The following is a 23,471-nucleotide window of genomic DNA, read 5'->3' as shown; positions in this document are numbered from 1 at the left end:
TGTAAGTACTCTGTGTGTGTGTGCGCTGCCCAACATGCTCCTCTGCTGGTAAAACCAGCAATGTGACGACAACGCGCCGTCATGCCCGTTAAAAAATAATGGGGAAGCGGTACTTTTCCAACTGTGTTGGATTGATTAGTACCGCGATGCTATACTAGTACCGGTATAGCATACAACCCTGGTATAAACAAGACAAAATAACACGTACCTTAAAGTATATTGGTGCCATGTCCCCCAGTTCCCGTGGGAGTGGGATACACTCCAGCACCATGTGTTGTCTCCTGCGTGGGTTCAGGTGTGTTTCCATGAACACGCAGTCCATGTCCTGGGACTCGAACATGCGCACCAAGCTGCGGCGGAACAGCTGCGCGACACAAAAAGCAAGGCGATGGGCGTGACTGACGGGTGACTTGACGGGTGTCAGAAAGGGGGCGTGGCTCACCTGCACTTCTGACCAGACGTCTTCGTCCAGGCTGGTGGCGGCACAGTGGTGCTGCAGGGGGGAGACCACACAGTGGCCCTCCGTCATGGACACACCTGCAGGCAGACTCAGGTAGGCCTGCACACACCATTTTCACTACAAATATTAGTCCTCTTAGTCTTGATTTCAATGCTTTATATCTAACCTAATTACAGTTTAACACGGGGGAGTCTGGACAAATGAAAAGCATGTAAAGTAACTACATGGATATGTAATTAATATAATTGGATGTCATTTTTGTCAGCGAAGGCCTGGGCTGATGACAAATTGTGCGTGACCATATATTGACCTCCCAATTATTGCCCATAAACGATATTATTGCCGTTATTTTTATGAGACCAAATGAAGCACTCATGTAATGTTAATACATAATAATAATAATAATAATGCATGAATAGCCTTTCAAATGCAATTAACTTGTATTTCTCCTGTTTTTTAACATTCTAATTGGAATGAAAACGTTGGAAATCTGCAACTTAAATAAAACCAAATAAAATATATTTTGTCTGTTAGCAGAGTTTTGCACTTGAAAAAAATTACAACTAAAATTTTTTTAAATCTTTAAGTTAAATAAGAATTAAAAAAAAAATATATATATATATATATATTTTGTCTGTTAGCAAACCTTTGCACTTGAAGAATGACAACCAAAAACGTTTAAAATCTCCAAAGAAATAATTTTTTTAAATAAAAATAAAATATATTTTGTCTGTTAGCCAAGTTTTGCACTTGAAAAAAATTACAACCAAAAATGTTTGAAATCTTCAATGAAATAAATTTTTTTTAATAAAAATAAAATATATTGTGTCTGTTAGCAAACTTTTGCACTTGAAGAAAAATGACAACTAAAAAGGTTTAAAATCGCCAATGAAATATTTTTTTTTAATAAAAATTAAATATATTTGGTCTGTTAGCAAAATGTTGCACTTGAAAAAAATTACAACCAAAAATGTTTAAAATCTTCAAGTTAAATAAAAAAAGTTTTTTTTATAAAAATGGAATATACTTTGTCTGTTAGCAAACGTTTGCACTTGAAGAAAAATGACAACCAAAAATGTTTAAAATCTTCAAGTTAAATAAAAATGTTTTTATAAAAATTAAATATATTTTGTCCGTTAGCAAACTTTTATATTTGAAGACAAATGACAACCAAAAACGTTTAAAATCTCCAAAGAAATAACAATTTTTTTATAAACATTTAATATATTTTGTCTTTTAGCAAAGTTTTGCACTTGAAAAAAATTACAACCAAAATGTTTTTAAATCTTCCAAGTTAAATAAAAAATGTATTTTTTATAAAAATGTAATATATTTTGTCTGTTAGCAAACTTTTGCACTTGAAAAAAATTACAACCAAAAATGTTTGAAATCTCCAATTAATTTTTTTTTTTTAATAAAAATCAAATATATTTAGTCTGTTTGCAAAATGTTGCACTTGAAAAAAATTACAACCAAAAATGTTTAAAATCTTCAAGTTAAATTAAAAAAATTTTTGTATAAAAATAAAATGACAAAAAAAATGACAACCAAAAATTTTTACAATCTTCAAGTTAAATAAAAAAATTATTTTTTATAAAAATGTAATATATTTTGTCTGTTGGCAAACTTTTGCACTTGAAGAAAAATGACAACCAAAAAATGTTTAAAATCTTCAAGTTATATTAAAAAACATTTTTTATAAAAAATAAAATGACAACCAAAAACGTTTAAAATCTCCAAAGAAATAAAATTTTTTTTTTTATAAACATTTAATATATTTTGTCTTTTAGCAAAGTTTTGCACTTGAAAAAAATTACAACCAACATTTTTTAAAATCTTCAAGTTAAATAAAAAAATGTAATATATTTTGTCTGTTAGCAAACTTTTGCACTTGAAGAAAAATGACAACCAAAAATGTTTAAAATCTTCAAGTTAAATTACATTTTTTTTAATAAAAATAAAATATATTTTGTCTGTTAGCAAACTTTTATATTTGAAGAAAAATGACAACCAAAAACGTTTAAAATCTCCAAAGAAATAACAATTTTTTATATAAACATTTAATATATTTTGTCTTTTAGCAAAGTTTTGTACTTGAAGAAGAATGACAACCAAAAACGTTTAAAATCTCCAAAGAAATAATTTTTTTAAATAAAAATAAAATATATTTGGTCTGTTAGCAAAATTTTGCACTTGAAAAAAATGACAACCAAAATCGTTTAAAATCTCCAATGAAAAATTATTTTTTTAATAAAAATAAAATATATTTTGTCTGTTAGCCAAGTTTTGCACTTGAAAAAAATTACAACCAAAAATGTTTGAAATCTTCAATGAAATACATTTTTTTTTTATAAAAATAAAATATATTTTGTTTGTTAGCAAACTTTTGCACTTGAAGAAAAATGACAACCAAAAAGGTTTAAAATCTCCAATGAAATAATTTTTTTTAATAAAAATTAAATATATTTGGTCTGCTAGCAAAATGTTGCACTTGAAAAAAATTACAACCAAAAATGTTTAAAATCTTCAAGTTAAATTTAAAAAAAATGTTTATAAAAATAAAATGACAACCAAAAACGTTTAAAATCTCCAAAGAAATAAAAACATTTTTTATAAACATTTAATATATTTTGTCTTTTAGCAAAGTTTTGCACTTGAAAAAAATTACAACCAAAATTTTTTTAAATCTTCAAGTTAAATAAAAAATGTATTTTTTATAAAAATGTAATATACATTTTTTTTATAAAAATGTAATATATTTTGTCTGTTAGCAAACTTTTGCACTTGAAGAAGATTGACAACCAAAAACATTTAAAATCTCCAAAGAAATATTTTTTAAAAATAAAAATAAAATATATTTTGTCTGTTAGCAAAATTTTGCACTTGAAAAAAATTACAACCAAAAACGTTTAAAATCTTCAAAGAAATAATTTTTTTAAATAAAATTTTTATATATATTGTCTGTTAGCAAACTTTTGCACTTGAAGAAAAATTACAACCAAAAAGGTTTAAAATCTGCAATGAAATAATTTTTTTTAATAAAAATAAAATATATTTGGTCTGTTAGCAAAATTTTGCACTTGAAAAAAATGACAACCAAAAACGTTTAAAATCTCCAAAGAAATAATTTTTTTAAATAAAAATGTTATATATTTTGTCTGTTAGCAAACGTTTGCACTTGAAAAAAATGACAACCAAAAATGTTTGAAATCTCCAATGAAATTTTTTTTTTTTATATAAAAATCAAATATATTTAGTCTGTTTGCAAAATGTTGCACTTGAAAAAAATTACAACCAAAAATGTTTAAAATCTTCAAGGGCTTTATGGGTGCATAGTGTTATCCACTTGCCGTATAAAGCATAAAAAAAGAAAAACCTTTGTTTTTGTCTTACAAAAGGGTTGTGAATGATAAGAAAACGTGCAATTCCCCTTGAAGAAGATATGAAATTGGGGGTTAAATCACCAAAAATAATTCCCGGGTGTGGCCACCGCTGCTGCTCACTGCTCCCCTCACCTCCAAGGGGGTGATCAAGGGTGATGGGTCAAATGCAGAGAATAATTTAGCCACACCTAGTGTGTGTGTGTGTGTGTGACTACTTTAACTTGAACTTAACAATAAAAGTGCAGAAATGTAAGCAGTGAACTTAGTGTGGTCTTTAAAGTGCCAAGTCAGCTTCACTGTGCAGCAACATGGTGATGCTTGATAAAGGAGAGAAAAGACGGCGGACTACCTTGCTGCCGATGGCTATCAGGAGGTGTTTCTGCAGCTCCTGGCTGTCGAAACACTGAGGACATTTCTCCATGGTGCTCGCCAGCCTCCTGCTCTCCTCCGCCGCTCTGCTCCTCATCCTCTCATCCTCCCTGCCCTCGCCCTCCTTCCTCGCCGCGCCCGACACAAACATGTCGTCCAAGGTGTAGTTGTCACCGTCCGTCTTCCCCATCATCTGGAGAGTGCAATATAACAATGCTTGTTATTAATATTTCATCTATCAATAGGGACAGTTACTACCTCTTGTATAAATGATATATACATATTTAGCTAGTATGTGTGTTTGGATCCCTTCTTTTCAGGATCACTAATACCAAAAGTCACAATGTCTGATATAGAGTTCTAAAAAAGTTATGACAGACCATCTAAAACAAAACGAATTGGAATTTTACACTTGCACTAAAATGCATTTTGGACTTGAAAAAAAATGTAAACCAAAAACGTTTAAAATATCCAAGTTACATAAAATAAAAAAAATATATACATTTTTTTAATATATTTTATCTGTTAGCAAAATTTTGCAGTTGAAAAAAAATTACAACCAAAAAAAATTCACACCTCCAAGTTAAATAAAACAAAAACAAAATATTTGTTATAAAATGTATTTTGTCTGTTAGCAACATTTTGCACTTGAAAAAAAATTACAACCAAAAAAGGTTTTAAATCTTCAAGTTAAATTAAATTAAAAAAATCATAATAATAAAATAAAATGTATTTTGTCTGTTAGCAAAATTTTGCACTTGAAAAAAAAATGACAACCAAAAATGTTTATAATTTTCAAGTTAAATAATAAAAAATAAATAAAATGTATTTTGTGTTGTAGCAAAATTTTGCACCTGAAAAAAATGACAACCACATTTTTTTTTTTAAATCTTCAAGTTAAATAAAACAAAAACAAAAACATACAAATAAAACGTATTTTGCACTTGAATAAAAATTGTCAACCAAAAAAAACGTTTAAAATCTCCAAGTTAAATAATACAAAAAATATATATACAAAAATTTAAGATATTTTGTCTGTTTGTCTTTTTTTTTTTTACAACAAAACACATTTAACATCTCCAAGTTCAATAAAACAAAAACAAATTTCTCTCTTAGGGCAGAGCTGGGAAAACATTTTGACTCGGGGGCCAACATTGAGAGAAAAAATGTGTCTGGGGGGGCCAATATGTATGATTGTATAAATGATATATACACATTTAGCTAGTATGTGTGTTTGGATCCCTTCTTTTCAGGATCACTAATACCAAAAGTCACAATGTCCGATAGAGTTCTAAAAAAGTGATGACAGACCATCTAAAACAAAACGAAATGGAATTTTACACTTTTTTACTGAATGGCACACCCAAAATGTACATTAAAATAAAGAAAGTGGGATTTACAATATGAAGTATGAACAATAAAACACTGAATATTAACAACATATGAGCATCGCTCCTCTTTTACGTGGGATTTACAGTGTTAACTATGAACAATAAAACACTGAATATTAACATATGAGCATCGCTTCTCTTTTACATGGGATTTACAATATGAACTATGAACAATAAAACACTGAATATTAACATATGAGCATCGCTCCTCTTTTACGTGGGATTTACAGTATTGGCTATGAACAATAAAACACTGAATATTAACAACTTATGAACGTTGCTCCTCTTTTACGTGGGATCTACAGTATTAACTATGAACAATAAAACACTGAATATTAACATATGAGCATCGCTCCTCTTTTACGTGGGATTTACAATATTAATAACTAAGAACAATAAAACACTGAATATTAACAACACATGAGCATGACGTGGGATTTACAATATGAACTATGAACAATAAAACACTGAATATTAACAACATATGAGCATCGCTCCTCTTTTACGTGGGATTTACAATATGAACTATGAACAATAAAACACTGAATATTAACAACTTATGAACGTCGCTCCTCTTTTACGTGGGATTTACAATATTAACTATGAACAATAAAACACTGAATATTAACAACATATGAACATCGCTCCTCTTTTACTTCTCAAACCAGCTCCTCGATTGTTGTGTATCTTTTACAAACAAGCAAAACACAACAAAAATGTAAAAAAACAGCAAAATATGAATGCAAAGTTTAAAAAACACCTACAATATGATATATTATCACTTTTACGCAGAACTTTGTTGTAAAAATCTGCTTCCGCATCTGTTTCTGACACACGCGTTTCATGCTGGCTGCTCTGAAAACTAACCCCGCCCACTCAGAGCTGCTGTGACGTAGATTACCGTAATAACTCCTATAACACTCAAAAGTGCAGATTTCAACCACTGAAATACTTTCTGTAGTTCAAGACTTACGGTCATTTAACAACAGCACTGCACATCACTAAGTTTAAAATCTTCAAGTTAAATAAAACAAAAACAAAAAAATACAAATCTAAATGTATTTTGTCTGTTAACAAAATGTTGCACTTGAAAAAGAATTACAACCAAAAATGTCTAAAACCTTCAAGTTAAATAAAACTAAACAAAAATACAAATAACATGTAATTTGTCTGTTAGCAAACTTTTGCACTTGAAAAAAAAATGACAACCAAAAACTTTTAAAATCTCCAAGTTAAATAAAACCAAAACAAATTATAAAAATATAAAATATATTTTGTTTGTCAGCAAAATTTAGCACTTGAAAAAAAATTACAATCAAAAATGTTTATAATCTTCAAGTTAAATAAAATAAATAAAAATAATACGTAATTTGTCTGTTAGCAAACTTTTGCACGTGAAAAAAAAATGACAACCAAAAACTTTTAAAATCTCCAAGTTAAATAAAACAAAAACTAATTATAAAAATATATTTTGTCTGTCAGCAAAATTTTGCACTTGAAAAATAATTACAACCAAAAATGTCTATAATCTTCAAGTTAAATAAAAAATAAATAAATAAAATGTATTTTGTCTGGTAGCAAAATTTTGCACTTGAAAAAAAAACGACAACCAAAATTTGTTTTAAATATTCAAGTTAAATAAAGCAAAAAAATACAAATAAAATGCATTTTGCACTTGAAAAAAAATGTAAACCAAAAACGTTTAAAATATTCAAGTTACATAAAATAAAAAATATATATACATTTTTTTTAATATATTTATCTGTTAGCAAAATTTTGCAGTTGAAAAAAAAATTACAACCAAAAACATTTCAAATCTCCAAGTTAAATAAAACAAAAACAAAACATTTGTTATAAAATGTATTTTGTCTGTTAGCAAAATTTTGCACTTAAAAAAAAATTACAACCAAAATTTTTTAAAATCTTCAAGTTAAATTAAATTAAAAAATCATAATAATAAAATAAAATGTATTTTGTCTGTTAGCAAAATTTTGCACCTGAAAGAAATGACAACCAAAATCTTTTTAAATCTTCAAGTTAAATAAAACAAAAACATACAAATAAAATGTATTTTGCACTTGAATAAAAATTGTCAACCAAAAAAAAGTTTAAAATCTCCAAGTTAAATCATACAAAAAATATATATTAAAAAATTAAAGATATTTTGTCTGTTAGCAAAATTCTGCAGTTGACATTTTTTTTTACAACAAAACACATTTAACATCTCCAAGTTCAATAAAACAAAAACACATTTCTAAAATGTATTTTGTCTGTTAGCAAAATTTTGCACTTGAAAAATAAATGTCAATCAAAAACATTTAAAATCTCCAAGTTAAATAAAACAAAAACAAATTTATAAAATGTATTTTGTCTGTTAGCAAAATTTTGCATTTGAAAAAAATTACAACCAAAAATGTCTAAAACCTTCAAGTTAAATAAAACTAAACAAAAATACAAATAACATGTAATTTGTCTGTTAGCAATCTTTTGCACTTGAAAAAAAATGACAACCAAAAACTTTTAAAATCTCCAAGTTAAATAAAACAAAAAATATATATAAAAAAATTAAAGATATTTTGTCTGTTAGCAAAATTTTGCAGTTGAAATTTTTTTTACAACAAAACACATTTAACATCTCCAAGTTAAATAAAACAAAAAAAAAACTAATAAAATGTATTTTGCACTTAAAAAATAAATGTCAATCAAAAACATTTAAAATCTCCAAGTTAAATAAAACAAAAACAAATTTATAAAATGTATTTTGTCTGTTACCAAAATTTTGCATTTGAAAAAAAATTACAACCAAAAATGTTTAAAATCTTTAAGTTAAATAAATTTAAAAAATCATAATAATAAAATAAAATGTATTTGGTCTGTTAGCAAAATTTTGCGCTTGAAAAAACCCCACAACCAAAATCAATCAAAAATCTTAAGGGGGTGGGGGGGTCAAATATACACAACCATAACAATATATAAAATAGCTAAATAAAGTATTGACACTTCAAGGAAGACTTGTACATGTCTTCACTGACAATCAAGTCAAAGAAAAGTGCAAAGTTACAATATAAACACTACAGTGTTAGCAGCTCTTATGCAAAACTAAATGAAGTTTGTCAGATTCCGAGTGAGGAACATGTAAACATGACAGCACTTTTAGAAAATGCTACTTTTAGAACAGTATTATTTAGCAGCATGTCTTTGCCGATGTATTCAACCACACTTTCTGTGAGCGCACACCATTTTGTTTACATTGACCTGGCTTGTTCACCAAATGCCAACCAAGTAAGTGCAGACTGACGGTTGGTTGTGTCGATACGCTCATCTTGTTTCTAAGCTTTGAACTGAAATATTCCCACATTGGTGCGCTGGCATTTGGTTTTGTCATCATTTTGTCCATGTTAGCTGCTACATGCTAACTAGTTGCACTGTGTAACGACTTGGTATTGCATTGATACCAACATTTGTAGTATTAGCCAAAACTAATGTAAAGTATCAAAGAAGACAAGAATAAGTGATTGTTTTCATTTGAACAGAAGTGTAGATAGAACATGTTGAAACGGAAAGTAAACAGTAAATGAACAAGTAGATTAATAATGTGTACAAAATAATAGGTGTATAAATGACACAATATGTTACTGCATACGTCAGCAGACTAATTAGGAGCCTTTGTTTGTTTACTTATTACTAAAAGACAAGTTGTCTAGTATGTTCACTATTTTATTTAAGGTATAAATTATTATTTGATTGCAATAAAAAAAAAACGTGTTTAATGTATCATTCAATTTTCTGTTAAAATAAAGCCAATAATGACATTTTGTTGTGGTGCGGCACCTTTATTTTGAAAAGTATCGAAATACATTTTGGATAACGGTACCCAAAAAAAAACAGGTTACAAGTTAGAAAATGTACTTCTGGTTGCATGGAGATGGCCTTAAAACTACTTTTAAAAAATGGATTCTTGTCAAAAAAATAAAAATAAAACAAACAATAAATAAATAAATAAATATTCTGTATGTATATATATATATATTTATTTATTTTTTTATTAAAAAAATTATGAATCGATTTAGAATTGCGATTCGAATGTGAATCGATTTTTGTGCAACTCTACCGAACATCCAAATTAAGTTAAAAAAAAAAAAAACAATGGCTTTTTATTTGTAATTTTTTAATTTCTATGGAATTTTGTGACTGAAAAATGTGATAGAATTGCAATTTAAATACTTCAATGACATATTTTCATGTACAATCATCTAGGGATGTCCGATAATATCGGATCGCCGATATTATCGGCCGATAAATGCTTTAAAATGTAATATCGGAAATTATCGGTATCGGTTTAAAAAATTATCGGTTTCAAAAAGTAAAATGTATGACTTTTTAAAAAACGCCGCTGTGTACACGGACGTAGGGAGAAGTACAGAGCGCCAATAAACCTTAAAGGCACTGCCTTTGCGTGCCGGCCCAATCACATAATATCTACGGCTTTTCACACACACACACGTGAATTCCAAGCATACTTGGTCAACAGCCATACAGGTCACACTGAGGGTGGCCGTATAAACAACTTTAACACTGCTACAAATATGCGCCACACTGTGAACCCACAACCAAACAAGAATGACAAACACATTTCGGGAGAACATCCGCACCGTAACACAACATAAACACAACAGAACAAATACCCAGAATCCCTTGCAGCACTAAATCTTCCAGGACGCTACAATATTACAATATACACCCCCAACCTCCTCATGCTTTCTCAGGGAGAGCATGTCCCAAATTCCAAGCTGCTGTTTTGAGGCATGTTAAAAAAAATAATGCACTTTGTGACTTCAATAATAAATATGGCAGTGCCATGTTGGCATTTTTTTCCCCCATAACTTGAGTTGATTTATTTTGGAAAACCTTGTTACATTGTTTAATGCATCCAGCGTGGCATCACAACAAAATTAGGCATAATTAAGGCTGCAAGCAGCATTGGTCGGGCCCGCGTATTTGGCAGGTGCTAGTCCTAACTGTCCCAATACTTTTGTCCAGTGGTAGTCATAAGTGTCCCAATACTTTTGTCTACTTTTAGTCTGAAGTGTCCCAAGACTTTTGTCTAGTGTACCTACCTTGTCTGCATTGTGTGGGCACGTTGGTGCTTCCTGCTTTTAAGCAGCCATCTTAAAAAAACAGCAGCGCAGCAGCGTCAGCGCAGCGGGTCTTTGAAGGGTCATAAAATCAAAACCGGAGCAGTTAGAAAAAAAGCGCTTCTGTCATTGTAATCACAAGGGTTTAATCTCTCTCCTGTGTTCGTTTGAAGGCGAAACGACAAACGCGCTCAGAGGAGATAGTTTTTGAAGGAAGGTGACCGGTTTTTACAAATAATTTGTTTTGAAGGGGGAATAGCAAACTTCCTGTTGATTTTTGCTGGGGGTTGTCAATTTATGAAATGTAGGTGTAAGTGAGACCTACATAGAGGTATGTGTTTCATGTCTCTCCGACCTTCCCAGTGGGAGTTACAGGCAGTTTTGTCATTTTTTTCTTCCGAGGAGCAGGTTTTTTTTGCGTTTTATTAAAAAATTGCAGTAGAGCGCAATTTTGAGATTTGGGGTTAGGTTTTTTTTTTAGATCGCAATGTTTGCCAGTCCTGATGTGTGCGTTCAGTTTGGTGAGTTTTGAAGCATGTTAAGGGGGTCAAATTACAGGCAAAAGTGACTGTTTTTAGTACTTTTTTGTCTTGAAGGGGGAATTGCCAACTTCCTGTTGATTTTAGCCCGAAAATGTACTATTATGAAATCTAGATCTGAGTCAGACCTACATAGAGGTTTTTTGTTTCATGTCTCTCCGACCTTCCTAGTGGGAGTTACAGGCAGTCTAGTTTTTTTTTCTCCTAGGGGGCGCTAGAGCGCAATTTTGAGTTTTGAGGTTTGGTTTTTTGATAAAAAGTTTTGCCGTATATTACTGATGTGTGTGTAAAATTTGGTGAGTTTTGAAGTATGTTAAGGGGGTCAAATTACAGCGCAAAGTTGCGGAAGAATAATAATAATTAAAGCTGCAAGCAGCGTTGTTCGGGCCCGCGTATTTGGCAGGTGATAGTCCTAAGTGTCCCAATACTTTTGTGTACTTTTAGTCTGAAGTGTCCCAAGACTTTTGTCTAGTGTACCTACCTTGTCTGCATTGTGTGGGCACGCTGGTGCTTCCTGCTTTAGAGCAGCCATCTTAAAAAACCAGCAGCGCAGCAGCAGCAGTGTAGCGGGTCTTTGAAGGGTCATAAAATCAAAACCGGAGCAGGTATTAAAAATCCCATATATACTTTTAATCACAAGGGTTTAATCTCTCACCTGTGTTAGTTTGAAGGCGAAACGACAAACGCGCTCAGAGGAGATAGATTTTGAAGAAAGGTGACCGGTTTTTACAAAAATTTTGTATTGAAGGGGGAATAACAAACTTCCTGTTGATTTTTGGTGGGGGTTGTCAATTTATGAAATGTAGGTCTAAGTTAGACCTACATATAGGTATTTGTTTCATCTCTCTCCGACCTTCCCAGTGGGAGTTACAGGCAGTTTTGTAATTATTTTCTTCCGAGGAGTTTTTTGTGCGTTTCATTAAAAAATTGCTGTAGAGCGCAATTTTTGAATTTGGGGTTAGGTTTTTTTATTAGATCACAGTTTTTGCCAGTCCTGATGTCTGCGTTCAGTTTGGTGAGTTTTGAAGCATGTTAAGGGGGTCAAATTACAGCTCAAAGAGGCAAAAGTGACTGTTTTTAGTACTTTTTTGTCTTGAAGGGGGAATTGCCAACTTCCTGTTGATTTTAGCCCGAAAATGTACTATTATGAAATCTAGATCTGAGTCAGACCTACGTAGAGGTTTTTGTTTGATGTCTCTCCGACCTTCCTAGTGGGAGTTACAGGCAGTCTAGTTTTTTTTCTTCCTAGGGGGCGCTAGAGCGCAATTTTGAGTTTTGAGGTTTGGTTTTTTCGATAAAAAGTTTTGCCGTATATATTACTGAGGTGTGTGTAAAATTTGGTGAGTTTTGAAGTATGTTAAGGGGGTCAAATTACAGCTCAAAGAGGCAAAAGTGACTGTTTTTAGTACTTTTTTGTCTTGAAGGGGGAATTGCCAACTTCCTGTTGATTTTAGCCCGAAAATGTACTATTATGAAATCTAGATCTGAGTCAGACCTACGTAGAGGTTTTTGTTTGATGTCTCTCCGACCTTCCTAGTGGGAGTTACAGGCAGTCTAGTTTTTTTTCTTCCTAGGGGGCGCTAGAGCGCAATTTTGAGTTTTGAGGTTTGGTTTTTTCGATAAAAAGTTTTGCCGTATATATTACTGAGGTGTGTGTAAAATTTGGTGAGTTTTGAAGTATGTTAAGGGGGTCAAATTACAGCTCAAAGAGGCAAAAGTGACTGTTTTTAGTACTTTTTTGTCTTGAAGGGGGAATTGCCAACTTCCTGTTGATTTTTGCCCGAGGATATACAATTATGAAAACTAGGTCTAAGTCAGACCTACGTAGAGGTTTTTGTTTCATGTCTCTCCGACCTTCCTAGTGGGAGTTACAGGCAGTCTAGTTTTTTTTTTCTTCCTAGGGGGCGCTAGAGCGCAATTTTGAGTTTTGAGGTTTGGTTTTTTGATAAAAAGTTTTGCCGTATATTACTGATGTGTGTGTAAAATTTGGTGAGTTTTGAAGTATGTTAAGGGGGTCAAATTACAGCGCAAAGTTGCGGAAGAATAATAATAATAAAACCTTAGAAATTCAATAGGCCCTAATAATGTGTTAATTCCACGACTGTATGTATCGGTATCGCTTGATATCGGAATCGGTAATTAAGAGTTGGACAATATCAGAATATCGGCAAAAAAAGCCATTATCGGACATCTCTGCAATCATCACATTCCAACAAAGGAACGTGCCGTGTATGAACTAGTTGGTCTTAGTGCAGGACACTGAGTAGCGACTCAGTCTGTGTCTTGTCGCCATGGTAACCGGGCAACAGATTGAAATGTGTGTGTGTGTGTGTGTAATAATGTGTGTGTGTGTGTGTGTGTGTGTAATAATGTGTGTGTGTGTGCGGGAGGGGCAAGCACTGTTGAAGTGTGTGTCCATGACTCGAAGTGTGGGAGTGAGTGAGAGTGAAAATTGGATTTTGTGACACAGAGAGGGTGTGTGTGTGTGTGTGTGTGTGTGTGTGTGTGTGTGTGTGTGTGTGTGTGTGTGTGTGTGTGTGTGTGTGTGTGTGTGTGTGTGTGTGTTCAAGAGCAGTATTCCCTCTACCTTTGATAGCAAATATCTAAATGCACACGCACGTAGATTAGTCATGCTCACATAGAGTTGGATGTAGGTGAGGGGACATGATGGAGTCTTAGACGGAGCAGCAAATATCGATTAGTTGCTAGGTCACATAAAGAAATAGAGACGCTTGTAAAATGTGGAAGTAGCACACGCATGAAAAAGCAGGCAGCAGTAGTGGAATGAGGCAAGAATAAATGTTTGACATGATGAAGTGGATCAGGGGTGTGCAAAGTGTGGCCCCGGGGGTCATTTACGGCCCCCGCAGCTCAAGTTTTGTTGGCCCGCAACATGTTGACGGGAAAAAAACAACAATGGTAAAAATGTACAAAAAAAAAGAGCAAAAAGACATAATGTCATTAGGAAAAAGCTGGGAATTTAATACAAAATGAATACAAAAAATGTGTGGATGTTTAGATATTTTTCTATTTTGTTCAAAAATGCTACAAACATTAAATATCAAAACTTAGTGTCAGAGTGATGCTTATTATTAATATTAGTATCAACATTTCTGATTGTTTCCTACATTTCACAGTTGTTTTTTTCCCGATAATATGTTGCTGACAAAAATGGGCCGCATGACCGATTGTATCGCACATGATATCACGCACGAGTAAACACAATGCAGGATTGTTTGTATCGCACATGGTATCACGCACGAGTAAACACAATGCAGGATTGTTTGTATCGCACATGATATCACACACAAGTGAACACGCTGCAGGACCGCTTGTATCGCGCATGATATCACACACAAGTAAACACTCTGCAGGACCGCTTGTAATGAACATGATATCACACACAACTAAACAAGCTGCAGGACTGCTTGTATCGCGCATGATATCACACACAAGTAAACACTCTGCAGGACCGCTTGTAATGAACATGATATCACACACAACTAAACAAGCTGCAGGACTGCTTGTATCGCACATGATATCACACACAAGTAAACACAATGCAGGATTGTTTGTATCGCACATGATATCACACACAATTAAACACGCTGTAGGATTCGCTTGTATCGCACATGATATAACACATAAATAAACACAATGTAGGACTGCTTGTATCGCACATGATATCACACACAAGTAAACACGTTGCAGGACCGCTTGTAATGAACATGATATCACACACAAGTAAACACGCTGCAGGACCGCTTGTATCGAACATGATATCACACACAAGTAAACACTCTGCAGGACTGCTTGTATCGCACATGATATCACACACAAGTAAACACGTTGCAGGACCGCTTGTAATGAACATGATATCACACACAAGTAAACACGCTGCAGGACTGCTTGTATCGCACATGATATCACACACAAGTAAACACTCTGCAGGACCGCTTGTATTGAACATGATATCACACACAAGTAAACACGCTGCAAGATCGCTTGTATCGCACATGATATCACACACAAGTAAACACAATGCAGGGTTGTTTGTATCGCACATGATATCACACACAAGTAAACACAATGCAGGATTGTTTGTATCGCACATGATATCACACACAAGTAAACACAATGCAGGACTGCTTGTATCGCACATGATATCACACACAAGTAAACACGTTGCAGGACCGCTTGTATCGCACATGATATCACACACAAGTAAATACGCTGCAGGACTGCTTGTATCGCACATGATATCACACACAAGTAAACATGCTGCAGGATCGCTTGTATCGCACATGATATAACACACAAATAAACACAATGTAGGACTGCTTGTATCGCACATGATATTACACACAAGTGAACACAATGCAGGATTGTTTGTATTGCACATGATATCACACACAAGTAAATACGCTGCAGGACTGCTTGTATCGCACATGATATCACACACAAGTGAACACTCTGTAGGACGGCTTGTATTGCACATGATATCACACACAAGTGAACACTCTGCAGGACAGCTTGTATTGCACATGATATCACACACAAGTGAACACTCTGCAGGACCGCTTGTATCGCGCATATCACACACAAGTGAACACTCTGCAGGACAGCTTGTATCGCACATGATATCACACACAAGTGAACACGCTGCAGGACTGATTGTATTGCACATGATATCACACACAAGTAAACACTCTGCAGGACCGCTTGTATCGAACATGATATCACACACAAGTAAACACACTGCAGGACTGATTGTATCGCACATGATATCACACACAAGTGAACACTCTGCAGGACTGCTTGTATTGCACATGATATCACACACAAGTGAACACGCTGCAGGACTTCTTGTATCGCACATGATATCACACACAAGTGAAGACTCTGCAGGACTGCTTGTATAGCACATGATATCACACACAAGTGAACACTCTGCAGGACTGCTTGTATCGCACATTTTACATGCATGTCCATTAAATGTGATACTTTTTTTTTTTGCAGACAGATATCTGATATCAATATTGGCTAGAGACACCCCGAGAGCATTTAATAGTCTATTACTGACATTTATAAATGGATTGATAATGGTTGATATCCTCCCACATTGAAGAGCATCCAAAGTGACAACAGTTTATCAGCTGTTGTGAAGCACAGAATCACTGAAGTGTGCAGCAAAGTTTGCTCCCGATTCTGAGCGCTCACAGGAACACGAGGACTTGGTGAAAGACCACCGCTATAATAAACCACTAAAGGAGTGTTGCCATGGCGATCACTAGTCCTCCTGATCATATGCCAAAGCAGCATAATGGTGTTGTTGTTTGAGGATGACAAGACAATTGATATTTCCATATTCCTTTCTATGAACTTGTCATGTATTGCCTTTTCAAGTGCGTTCATTATTTCACTGTGGCCAGATTGGTTCATGGATCCCAAATGAGAGACTGTACAGTAAACCCCATGGTGGTGTACAGTAAACCACATGGTGGTGTACAGTAAAAGACATGGTGGTGTACAGTATGATGGAGGGGAGGGACTTTGCCAATCCTAAATCTATAAGTGTGATTAGAAGAGGTATTTCTAGAAGCCCTGCCATGGTAACTGTACTGCTATTTGAGTCTTGGTATATTGTTCATACAGCTGTAGCTCAATTTAATGTTGTTCTTGTTGAATACTTTTCTTAGGGTGTTGTCTTTGGGAAAGTGTTTGTCAATCAGATTGAAGAATTTGTGTCCAATGTTCGTTGAGACGTTTTTGCTGTATGGGGGGTTGTACCAGATGATGTCGTTTCGTTTTCTGTTCTTTTTTGGCGACTCCAAAACCAACAAAGGCTGTAACTGTCGAAAGAAACCTGATTGCCCTCTCAACGGGGGGTGCTTACAAACATCAGTTGTCTACCAATCTAAGGTAATACGCAAGGACATTAACACATCCGACACATATGTAGGATTAACCGAGGGAGAATTCAAAACCAGATGGAACAATCACAAGGCTTCTTTCAGGAACAAAAACCTGCGAAATACCACAGAACTCAGCAAACACATTTGGGACCTCAAAGACAATAATGTTGAATATTCAATAACATGGCAAATTCTTGCATCCAGCACACCTTACAATAGTGGTAATAAAAGATGCAACCTATGTTTGAAAGAGAAACTGTTTATTATTTACCGTCCAGACCTGTCATCCCTCAACAAGCGCAGCGAAATTGTAACAGCATGCCGCCATAGACGGAAACACCTCCTAGGTAACACATGAGCCAATCACCACGCCCCTAGGCCAGCCTGTACCCACCCACTCTGTGCCCTATATAAACCATGGTATGTGAATGCTCCCATTAAAATCTCCTGATGATTGAGGGTACCCCCCCTCATGAAACAGGCCTGTAGAGATAAAATAGTCTTGTGATTTTTGTCCCACACATACATATATATATATATATATATATATATTTATTTATAGATCGTCAGATAAAGATCGCATGTAATGAATGTATTTTTTAATCTCAGTTATTACTTGCTAAGTACGATCTACTGTACAACTTGTTTAAATCCTTTAGTTCTGCCCTCAAAGTCCTCATGTGTCCATTGAATTATTCCATGAATTTGTAAACATTGAAAAAAATGATATTGAAAGGATTTTATGAAAATGGATAAAACGATCTAATCGCCATAGTATCGATCATATACTGATACTACCCTTGGTATCAACACCACCCCTATATACATATACATACATATATATATATATATATATATATATATATATATATATATATATATATATATATATATATATATATAAGGAGCAGCGAGAATACCAAGAAGCGCATATGCCAAATTTTTAAAGAGAACGGCCTACGGATCACGATTGAAGCCAACAAGCAAACCGTCAACTTCCTTGACGTCACTTTCAACCTGAGAAATAACAGCTACCAACCATTCACGAAACCCAACACAACACTCCAATACGTGCACCATGACAGCAACCATCCACCCACCACCACGAAAAGAATACCTACCGGAATCAATAAAAGGCTATCGATGCTGTCATCTAGCAAAGCTGAATTTGACCAAGCAACCCCCCCGTACCAAAAAGCCCTTGATGAAAGCGGATACAATTTCACCCTCACCTATGAACCCACGCCAGGAAACCAGCCAAAAAAGAACAGAAAACGGAACGACATCATCTGGTACAACCCCCCATACAGCAAAAACGTCTCAACGAACATTGGACACAAATTCCTCAATCTGATTGACAAACACTTTCCCAAAGACAACATCCTAAGAAAAGTATTCAACAAGAACAACATTAAATTGAGCTACAGCTGCATGAACAATATACGACAAATCATCTCAAACCACAACAAAACAATTGCAAATGAGCCGTCAGCCCTCAGACAGAACGACTCCAAAACCAACAAAGGATGTAATTGTCGAAAGAAACCTGATTGCCCTCTCAACGGGGGGTGCTTACAAACATCAGTTGTCTACCAATCTAAGGTAATACGCAAGGACATTAACACATCCGACACATATGTAGGATTAACCGAGGGAGAATTCAAAACCAGATGGAACAATCACAAGGCTTCTTTCAGGAACAAAAACCTGCGAAATACCACAGAACTCAGCAAACACATTTGGGACCTCAAAGACAATAATGTTGAATATTCAATAACATGGCAAATTCTTGCATCCAGCACACCTTACAATAGTGGTAATAAAAGATGCAACCTATGCTTGAAAGAGAAACTGTTTATTATCTACCGTCCAGACCTGTCATCCCTCAACAAGCGCAGCGAAATTGTAACAGCATGCCGCCATAGACGGAAACACCTCCTAGGTAACACATGAGCCAATCACCACGCCCCTTGGCCAGCCTGTACCCACCCACTCTGTGCCCTATATAAACCATGGTATGCGAATGCTCCCATTAAAATCTCCTGACGATTGAGGGTACCCCCCCTCATGAAACAGGCCTGTAGAGATGAAATAGTCTTGTGATTTTTTTCCCACACATACATATATATATATGTATATATATTTATATATATATATGTATATATATTTATATATATATACATATATACACATATATATATATATATATATATATATATATATATATATATATATATATATATATATATATATATATAAATATATATACAGTATATATAAAAATATATATATATATATATATATATATATTAGAGATGCGCGGATAGGCAATTATTTCATCCGCAACCGCATCAGAAAGTCGTCAACCATCCGCAATCCACCCGATCTAACATTTGATCAGAACCGCATCCGCCCGCCATCCGCCCGCACCCGCCCGTTGTTATATATCTAATATAGACGATGCAAGGCATTAGTGAGGTTATAAAGCTTTTGCCTGTAAAGAAAGGAGACTGATCCAATGCAGCACAGACATTCGCGTGCCACGCTGTCACGACCCAGACGCACACCAGTGCGCAATCATATGGGAGCCGCGCTGAGCGCACCTCCAAGCGTGTCTCGCTGCCGGCGACGGCCGAGTATATGGGCCCGACGCTCCAGCGCCATCCATTTTCAGGGCTAGTTGATTCGGCAGGTGGGTTGTTACACACTCCTTAGCGGGTTCCAACTTCCATGGCCACCGTCCTAGCTGCTGTCTATATCAACCAGGGTGAGCCCCACCACTTTCGTGAGCGCACTGCGCGCGGAGTGACCCCTGTTACGCGCCCCCGGCAACAGGGGTGACGGGCAGGTAAGCTGTGCGGGCGGAGCGCGCGGAGTGACCCCTGTTACGAGCCCCCGGCCACGGGGGTGGCGGGTAGGTAAGCTGCTTACCTGCTGCGCGTGACGCCGGCCGCGGCGAAGGCGGACGAGGCGGTGTGTCGGTGCGGTGGTGACCCTGGACGTGCGTCGGGCCCTTCTCGCGGATCGCCTCAGCTACGGCTCCCGGTGGGGCCCTCTCGGGGGAAGGGGCCTCGGTCCCGGACCCCGGCGAGGCGTCCCTTCTCCGCTCCGTAAAAGTGTCCATCTCTTTTTTTTTTTTTCTTCTGTTGTGGCATATGCTGCAGGTGCCTGCTCGTTTTTCGTATGTGGGTAACAACATTTAACTATGTATATATATTTCCCAATTGGTTTAACTGCCACCCGCCTGAATCTATTTAAAATCTAATTGTTTTTTATAATTTGAACCACCCGACCCGACCCGCAGATAAAATCTAATTTTTTTAAATTTCATCCGCCCGATCCGCGGATAATCCGCGGACTCCGCGGTTGTGCCCGCAAACCGCGCATCTCTAATATATATATATATATATATATATATATATATATATATATATATATATATATATATATATATTTATATATATATAAATGACAATTAAGTGTGTATTTATATTATAAATTAAATCTAAACAGTAGAAAGTAACTTTTAGCCGACATTGCGTCATTGAAGAAATGCTGGCTGCTTGGATTGTTAAATTATAACTTTTGTAAACCCAAAATCTTAAAGGTTCCAGCCTGTGAAATATTTATTACATATTTGACACAGACTAACATTAAAATGCTAATTGTCAATGCTAATTTGACAACTGTATACCTCAGAGTTATATAACTTGGTATTTGACATATGTTAACAGGCTAACGTTAGCATGCTAATTGTCAATGCTAATTTAACAACTGTTTACCTCAGAGTTATATAACTTGGTATTTGACATATGCTAACAGGCTAACGTTAGCATGCAAATTTTCTTTGCTAATTTTACAACTGTATTTTAAATTTTCCTGAGGGAACTCTCCTGATGTACTATCTATCTACCCCAGAGTTATATAACTTGGTATTTGACATATGCTAACTTTCCAAGCCGTACACCTCAGAGTCATACAACTTAAAATATGTGAACTGTTAGCATGTTAAGGTTAACATGCTAACCTTGGCATGCTTTTATTTATTTTTTTAGATATTTCTTCAGCCATACACCTCAGAGTACGTGACATATGTTACCTGTCAGCATGCTACCTTTTTTTTTTATTGCCAATTTTGTTGTTACTTGGCACATGCTAATGTTAGCATGCTAACAGAACTCCAGTTCAACTTGCACACATCCAGCATTTACACACAATTGCTTATTGCAGTCAGTCTCACACACGTGCCAGGTTCTTGTCCAAGGATGTCTGCACATCAAGTGTCTACAAAATGCCTTTTTTAGTCTACTTGTGCCGCGGCGTGGGAAGCGATAAAAAGGCCCGTCTTACCTTGGCAGCCATTCGAGAGTAGAGGGCGTTCTGATCCTGTGCCGAGCTCATCTTCTCCCTCCTGACCATCTCCTGCAGACCCACGCCGTCGTCGTCCTGGAAGTAGCGCACGCGCTCGCCGTCCACATGAGTCTCAATCTGGACGGAGGATGAAAAGTGTGGAAGTTAGCGCCCTCTCGGCATCCACGTAACGGTGGCAAACAGCCGCTTTAAGTCCATTGCACAATCAGAGCTTTTCTGCTTTTTTAAAGCACATTTGATGTAGTTTTAAATGAAGTCTTATATATGAAAGTACAATATTTGTCTTATTGTGTGAATGCTAAAAAGCTTTATTGATCCCTGACGGAAATTCAGCACCATAGTTCACTCACAATAAACAATAAACACTTGGGTATTTTTTACATGTGAATAATATAAATACAGTCTATTATACAGCATTATTCACATGTGAATAATATAAATACAGTCTATTATACAGCATTATGCACATGTGAATAACAAATACAGTCTATTATACAGCATTATTCACATGTGAATAATATAAATAGTCTATTATACAGCATTATTCACATGTGAATAGTATAAATACAGTCTATTATACAGCATTATTCACATGTGAATAATATAAATAGTCTATTATACAGCATTATTCACATGTGAATAATATAAATAGTCTACTATACAGCATTATTCACATGTGAATAATATAAATACAGTCTATTATACAGCATTATTCACATGTGAATAACAAATAGTCTATTATACAGCATTATTCACATGTGAATAATATAAATAGTCTATTATACAGCATTATTCACATGTGAATAATATAAATACAGTCTATTATACAGCATTATTCACATGTGAATAATAGAAATACAGTCTATTATACAGCATTATTCACATGTGAATAACAAATAGTCTATTATACAGCATTATTCACATGTGAATGATATAAATACAGTCTATTATACAGCATTATTCACATGTGAATAATATAAATAGTCTATTTTACAGCATTATTCACATGTGAATAATATAGTCTATTATACAGCATTATTCACATGTGAATAATATAAATAGTCTATTATACAGCATTATTCACATGTGAATAATATAAATACAGTCTATTATACAGCATTATTCACCTGTGAATAATATAAATACAGTCTATTATACAGCATTATTCACATGTGAATAATATAGTCTATTATACAGCATTATTCACATGTGAATAATATAAATAGTCTATTATACAGCATTATTCACATGTGAATAATATAAATAGTCTATTATACAGCATTATTCACATGTGAATAATATAAATAGTCTATTATACAGCATTATTCACATGTAAATAACAAATACAGTCTATTATACAGCATTATTCACATGTGAATGATATAAATACAGTCTATTATACAGCATTATTCACATGTGAATGATATAAATACAGTCTATTATACAACATTATTCACATGTGAATAATATAAATAGTCTATTATACAGCATTATTCACATGTGAATAACAAATACAGTCTATTATACAGCATTATTCACATGTGAATGATATAAATACAGTCTATTATACAGCATTATTCACATGTGAATAACAAATACAGTCTATTATACGGCATTATTCACATGTGAATGATATAAATACAGTCTATTATACAGCATTATTCACATGTGAATAACAAACACATTATACATTTACAGTACATGTACAGTCAAAAGGAACATATGCATTATACTTATTATATATTATATATATATATATAATACATAATAATATATATATATATTATAAATTATATTTAAAACCTATTTTAAAAAGTTATAACATGGCATTTATAATTTATTTATCACATGCTATCTGTTAGCATGCTAACTTTTCTTTTGCTAATTTTGCAAGAAAAAGTAAGTGAA

The 23,471-nt window shown here is 34.3% G+C and overlaps 1 protein-coding gene across 1 annotated transcript in view; it reads right to left on the bottom strand.

The window, feature by feature from the left end:
• The window catches only part of cwf19l2 (CWF19 like cell cycle control factor 2), a 75,698-nt gene that overhangs the window by 5,335 nt on the left and 46,892 nt on the right, over positions 1-23,471 (bottom strand). The window contains exons 13-16 of the mRNA XM_061925407.1: positions 21,543-21,680; positions 4,193-4,405; positions 443-559; positions 209-364 (exon numbers count right to left, since the gene is read on the bottom strand). Coding sequence (XP_061781391.1) covers positions 209-364; positions 443-559; positions 4,193-4,405; positions 21,543-21,680 — 624 coding nt within the window. The remainder of the gene's footprint in view (positions 1-208; positions 365-442; positions 560-4,192; positions 4,406-21,542; positions 21,681-23,471) is intronic.

The sequence above is a fragment of the Nerophis lumbriciformis genome, linkage group LG30, assembly GCF_033978685.3.
Source record: "Nerophis lumbriciformis linkage group LG30, RoL_Nlum_v2.1, whole genome shotgun sequence".
Lineage (NCBI taxonomy): Eukaryota > Metazoa > Chordata > Actinopteri > Syngnathiformes > Syngnathidae > Nerophis > Nerophis lumbriciformis.
This window is presented reverse-complemented; position numbering and strand designations above follow the sequence as displayed.